Raw genomic sequence first — 7,018 nt, 5'->3', positions numbered from 1 at the left:
GCTCTCTCTCTCTCTCACTCTCTCTTCAGAGTCTGTGGTGCCAAGCAGCGGCACTTTCCACGTGAAGCTTCCAAAGAAGAGAGGAGTCGAGCTGGGCATAACTATAAGTGGTTGGTTTAATCACACACAGACACACACACACACACACACACACACACACACACACAGACACACAGAGATGCAGAGACAAAGGTGGGGTGGAGCAGATTCTCTGCTATCTAACTGGACAATGCCAAATTCACTTGGGTATTCAACATCACTCCCTTGTTCCAAGTTAAAATAGCCCAGTAAACATCCAGGTTATTTATGACCAATGTTCTCGACTCTCCTTTGCCCAGTCCACTTTATTCATAGCCTGTTGTTGTTTTAAGCCAGATCCTCAGTTCCATATGAACTCCACTTCTATTTACAGTGTTTTGGTGCCCAAGGTCCATATTTTGCACAGCCTGGGAACACCCGCAACATTATTTATGCAATAGTGTATCTCTCTCCCAGGACTAAACACACATACACACACACACACACACACACACACACATACACACACACCCACACACACACACACCCACACACACACACACACACACACACACACACACACACACACACACACACACACACACACACACACACACACACACACACACACACACACACACACACACACACAAAGACACACAGGCACAGGCACACACACAAACAGAATATTTGTCACTATGGGAGTTTGGGAAAACTCTGTAGCCATTTTAGGCTTAGGCAGAGCCATTTGACAGGAAGAGTTCAAGCCACCATAAAAATGACTTCTCCCACAGGAACCAAGTACTGAAAGGTCAGCCTTCTGGTGTTCATAGCCACTACTGGAAATAGGGTACTGTACATACAGTAGTTCCTGTACTTGGCCTCAACCAATTCAGAGAAATCAAACCAATTGGGGTGAACCCAACCAGTCTCTAAAGCAAGTTTAAACTGAGGAAATGTGCCTTTTAAGACGCAGTCAATATAAAGGGAAAGAGCACTAGTTGTAGCTCTTTTAAACTATGAAGTTGAAAATATCTGTTGTGAGACATAAAATACGAAGTGCAAAAATCAGTCAAGCTCACCTGGGAATTAGCCCACATAAATCCCATTTCTGCAATTTAGAGACAACCCATGAATATTTAACTAAACATTATTTGATATTTTTTTTGTATTCAAAATTGAGCAATTATAAAAAAAAAAAAATGTTTTGATTTTAGGACACTTCTCGAAGGATAAGAATCTCAGTGGTTAATTGTGTGTGTGTGTGTGTGTGTGTGTCTGTGTGTGTGTGTGTGTGCGTGTGCGTGTGCGTGTGCGTGTGCGTGTGCGTGTGCGTGTGCGTGTGCGTGTGCGTGTGAATGAATTTAAGAATGTAAGAATGTGTAGGTATGTTTGTGCTTGTGTCTGTAATCATTTCTACACACACATTCACAAGCATAGCTGTGTATTGATGGGAAACCTTTGTTCTTTGTGTCACAGCGAATAAGAAACCCGGTGACCCCTTGATCATATCAGACATTAAGAAAGGAAGTATGGCTCACAGGTGAGTACACACACACGACCATGTGTATCACAGATGTGATTTCCTTTTTTATTTTTACTAAACATGGAGAGCTTTTTTCTGCTGTATCACTGCATTAAGTGAAACCAACCAGCAGGGGGAGACAGATGCTCTATCTTAAACATGATTGGCCTATTAGTATTTAGTTTGCCTTTGGTCAAGCAACTTGAAGAACAATATTGTATGATATGATTTTTTAATTATACATTCATAAAATGTGACACATTTTTAAAACTCTCCTTTTAAAACACATCTGCATTTGATTAGTTACCAAATGATATATCACCAGTAGTTCTAGCTGCTGCTGGCATTTGTTCACAGAACCAAAATAACTGACTCTCTCACACAGTGATTCATCATGCCAAAAACATATTCGAATGTAGCACATTTGGTTTTTGAGAAATGACTCCTACCTATTCAGTCCATCCATTTGTTTCATAGTTTGTTTTTCTGCTTTTACTCTGGAATGTTCTGGCACCAGGACGGGGACGCTGGAGCCTGGAGACAAGCTGCTGGCCATCGATAACATCCGTCTGGAGAGCTGCTCCATGGAGGACGCCATGCAGATCCTGCAGCAGAGTGAGGATCTGGTCAAGCTCAAGATCCGCAAGGACGAGGACAACTCTGGTACAGACACACACAGGCACAACACAGAGATGCAGACACACCCACCCATAGAATCTACAGATAACACACAGACATACACACCAAACACATACATGTACTTATGCTCGCATACTCACACACAAATATTCACATTCACGTATGTACACATACACACAACCATAGACACACACACACACACACACACACACTCTCTCACACACACACACACACACACACGTATACAGGTATATAACTGAGCACATGTAATCATGTGAACAGTGTTACAATGTCACAATGTGAGCCAGTGAAGATTGCAAAGCAAAACATAAGGACAGACATATATATATACGTATATAATAAACTGTCCTGCACACACACACACAGTCTCAAGGACAGCTTGAACAGGCAGATTGCTTTATGACAAAGTGCAAGGCATATTATGTCTGTACTTTAGTAGGTATGTGGACATTGCCATCTTGCCTGCTGTGCTAAACAGTGTATTGGCTGACTGTGTCATCTTAAATCAGGGATGGTTCCTGAATTAATGTCTGCCAAAAGAACTCTTGTCAGTGTGGTGTTTTCTGTACAACATCCCATACTTCCCCTGTTCTCCTTCTGCTTTTGTCTTACTTATCTAACTGACTTTTTGACTGACTGTCTGTTTAATGCTAAATTGCTATGAGCTAAGGTCAGGACACTGTAGGTCAGGTGAAGAACATAAACAATCACCTAAAGCGGATTAGCGCTCATTATCAGTGTTCTGTTGACAAAATGTTGTGATTGTCTTATCTTTAGATAAGTAGTTCAGATTTGGCTGTCTCCTCTTGTTGACTATCTTCAGAAGCCGCATGGCGTCCTGTTGTCTTCCAGTTCAGTGACTCAGGCTTTACATGTCATCACAGATACAGGACAACAGATAACAAGTCTCTCAGGTTTTAAACATGCGAAACATAGGAGATGTACATACAAGTATGGGAGCGCTGTGAAAGCAGAACTGCGTCAAGTTTGGGATGACACTGTAAGATAAGGTGTTTGTAATGTACTGTATGGTAAAATGAGCCTCTCTACCACTGTATGGCATTACACTGACCACCAGAGGGAGCCATTCTACTCTGAAGAGTGTTTGCATTCAGACTAAGCTTTAGTGAAGCAATGCTTCAGCACAAACGTTTGTTCCGTAATTTAGGAGATATGCACATTTAGACTTTTATGTCTTACATCAAGCTAAAAATGATCAAAAGAAACATGTCTAGCAGGATATTTTCTGAATTGTATATCTCTCCTCAATGATGGAGCTGGAGGAGTCTTCAGTTGGGAGTTTTGTTTTTCTTCTTCTTTTGAACTCTGGGCTGAGTAACTTTAGTCTCCCGGCTTCAATCTCAGGGGTGGTCTGTCTAAAGATGAAACGCATCTGAAAATGAGCATCAAAGACGGAAGGTTTGGCATAACCCCCTAACTGACGGCCCCCTCAGGTGGGCACAGTTTTGGAATAGCGATATGCCCTCATTGGGAGGATTTGCTAAGTTGAGATCCTGTGGTTATCTTTCTCTCACTCTCTTTTGTGTGTGTGTGTGTGTGTTTTCAGACGAGCAGGAGACGTCGGGCTCAATCATCTACACGGTGGAGCTGAAGCGCTATGGGGGTCCGCTGGGCATCACCATCTCAGGAACAGAGGAGCCCTTTGACCCCATCATCATATCAGGGCTCACCAAACGTGGCCTGGCTGAGAGGTAAACAGTGCGACTCTGTGTCTTTGTGTGTGTGTGTGTGTTGGTGTGTCTGTGTGTCTGTGTTTCTGTGTGTTAGGGATTGTGTTTGTGTGTGGATCAATTAAACTGTTCGTGTACGTGTTTGTGGACATGAGCATCCTTTTGCGCGTGTGCGTGTTTGTCTATAAGGAGCCTGCCAGGACCTGCCTCAATCTCCATGCTGGGATGTGGTCCTGGAGTGTGTTTGTGCACGTGTGTGTGTGTGTGTGTGTGTGTGTGTGTGTGTGTGTGTGCACGTGCATGCTTGTGTTTATATTTACGAGGTGTATGCCAGGACTACTCATGATCTTCAGTATGGCCATGCTGAGACTTCTGTAGGTGCTGAAGTGTGTGTGCGTGTGCGTGTGCGTGTTAGTGTGTGTGTGTGTGTGTGTGTGTGTGTGTGTGTGTGTGTGTGTGTGTGCATGAGCAGATGCATCTGCACATGTGTGCCTAGGGGTCAGACGGATCGTCTCCCAGCCTCTGCCCCCGCTCTTCTGGCCCCCCGCATAGGGGGAAGGGGCCGAATGACCCCCCATGTTGAGCACGCCTGATTTGGCAGATTCCTTTTGCTCACTATTTGTTCTCCTCTCCTTTCATCACTCGGAGGTCACTGGCCGTTGCCCTCTCATGAATGCCCTCTGTCTCTCTGCTCAGGGGGGCCCCTGGTGGCTCTCTTTCTTCTGGGGCAGTTGGGCCGGACCTCCCTCTGGGCAGGGGTGTTTGTCTGGCATGGCCTCCTCGTGGTTGCGGAGCATCTGTGTTTACTGCTCATGCTTTGCCACCCCGACCACCCTCGCCCTCGCCACCCCTGACCCCGCCTCCACCCTCACCCTCGACCCTGCGGCTCATCTGTCTGTTGAGACCTGTCAGCACAGCCAAATAAGATCTGGAGTCTTAGCCGGCAGAGACGGTATCATGCCATGACCATGTGTTAAGGAAGAAAATAGTGTGTGTGTGTTTGTGTGTGTAAGATCAAGATATGTGTGTTTGAGATAAAGAGAAAGTGTGTGTGTGCGAGATGGAGAAAGTGTGTTTCTTTGTAAGCAAACATAGGTTAACTCTCACCTAAAAGCTTATCAGTGTCTTTTGCGCTCACTATATTGTGTGTGGGTGTGAGAATGTGTGTCTGATATGTGGCATTTGTGTGTGTGTCTGTGTGTTAGTGTGTGTGTATGTGTGTGTGTGTGTGGGGGGGTGTGTGTGTGTGTGTGTGTGTGTTTATTCTCAGTGCTTGTGACTCCCTTGAGATAAAGCTGGCATTGTGGTGGCGTTTTCTGTTCATGTCAAATGAGATAACAACATGTACTTTTTCATTGCCGTAGCAGTCTCAGGGGTCATGTGCACAGCATCGTCGGTGTTTCATAATGCCACATTGTGTAACTACCAGAGGTGCATGTCCTCGGCTTGATCTCGGAGCCAGTGTTAGAGTGCAGCTAATGTGAGAAATTGTGTTTGCAGACGTGCCACTAAGCATAGCTCTAGGTCCTATTCACAGGAACCTACGTCCTTGTGCTATGTCACACAAAGACGTGACCACTCTTTATTTGGGATGCTCGTTTTGGACACACCACAACACTTTGCTAAAGTCAGGGGACCATTTTACGAACACATTAAAACGCCTGTCAAGTAGCTCTAACTCACAGCTACCTGTCAACTAACTGTCAACTGTCCCTAATGATAACCTGACCCTGGCCCTAATCTTCACCTCACACTAACGCTAACCTTAAACAAAGCCCTAACTACAGCTTCATTTTTTGAAAAAGCCTCTTGGTGATTCCCGCCTCTTAGTGTCTGAACAAAAACCAATAAGCTATTTACAGTAAGTGGGACCTTAGACAGTTATACACAAGCACTCACGCCTCTCACTGGTCTCTGTACCACCTCTCTAACTGTTTTACTCTCTGACTGTCTGCTCTAAGCTTGCCTTTGTCGGAGCCCTTCTCATTGTGTCTCAACAAAAACAAGCTATTTAAAGAGAGTGGGACCAGAGACGTATACAAGTACCCACAACTCTCACTGTCTCCCTGCTTTGGTATTGCCTTTCAGGGACCTGTCTCACTCCCATACTGTCTCCTTACTCTGGGCTTTCCTTCAGAGGACCCCTCTCCCTGTCTTACTCTCTCACTGTATTCCTGCTCTGGGCTTGATCCTGTAGGACCTGTGTCACCGCCTCATGTTCTTCTCGCTCTGGGCTTGCCTTCATAGGACCACTCTTACTCTCTCTCTGTTCTCTTCTTGCCTCTGGGCTTGCCTTCATAGGACCACTCTTAAGGCTGATTCATGCTTCCTTACGTAAGCGTAAGCGCAAGCGCAAGAGGCCGCGCAAGCCCCTTGCGCGACCCTTGCGCGACTTCTTACGTCTTGCGTGCGTCGGCCCCTTTTTCTAGACTTGCGTCATTTTTTACGTAAGCCCTTACGCGAGCCTCGCAGCCTGCATTCTATCAACGAATGATACGAGATGAGGTTACTAAAATATTCTGCATGTCTACTCAGTTTTACAGTGCTTCCTAAGTAAAGGTTTGAAAAGAACTTCAAGCTTCAGACTTTCTGTTAGGGAACCTGTTATCTATCTGCAGAGCAAATGTCAGGCTCATACAAAAACATTAACGTGAATTACTTGATGCTAATACCTAGCGCGGTGTCTATAGGATTTTCCATATACGTTAGCATTAAGCTAACGTATTTTCTACCACAGTTAAACATGCAATACTATGTGATTGTTTTTAGAAAACGAATGTTACGTGATGAGATTACTCAAATGTAGTATGCATGTCTGCTCAGTTTAACAGTGCTACCCAAGCAAAGGTTTGAAAAGAACTTCAAGCTTCAGACTTTCTGTTAGGGAAACAGCTTTGTATCTGCCAGGCAAATGGCAGGCTCATGACAACACGCGCAACCTTTGGGAGCATGAACTGCACCGAGTAAATTTTGCGCAACCGTTAACCCCCAACGCTGTAGCATGCAGCCGCCTTTACGCTCTCCCTGTTCTCATCTTGCCTCTGCGGAGCCTCTCTCTCTCTCAGTGTCATTGAACAAATATAACAAGCTATCCAAAATAACAAGCTATCCAAAGACAAATACC

General features: G+C 44.9%; 1 protein-coding gene across 1 annotated transcript in view; it reads left to right on the top strand.

The window, feature by feature from the left end:
* grip2b (glutamate receptor interacting protein 2b) overlaps window positions 1–7,018 on the top strand; it is a gene marked incomplete at its 5' end in the record, with an annotated part of 125,826 nt that overhangs the window by 104,887 nt on the left and 13,921 nt on the right. The window contains 4 exons of the mRNA XM_080846383.1: window positions 30–110; window positions 1,498–1,561; window positions 2,061–2,206; window positions 3,771–3,915. Of these exons, the coding sequence (XP_080702509.1) occupies window positions 30–110; window positions 1,498–1,561; window positions 2,061–2,206; window positions 3,771–3,915 (436 nt within the window). The remainder of the gene's footprint in view (window positions 1–29; window positions 111–1,497; window positions 1,562–2,060; window positions 2,207–3,770; window positions 3,916–7,018) is intronic.

This window comes from Sprattus sprattus (genome assembly GCF_963457725.1).
Source record: "Sprattus sprattus genome assembly, chromosome: 10".
NCBI classification, from domain to species: domain Eukaryota; kingdom Metazoa; phylum Chordata; class Actinopteri; order Clupeiformes; family Clupeidae; genus Sprattus; species Sprattus sprattus.
The sequence above is the reverse complement of the archived record's forward strand: the minus strand, read 5'-3'. Positions and strand labels throughout refer to the sequence as shown.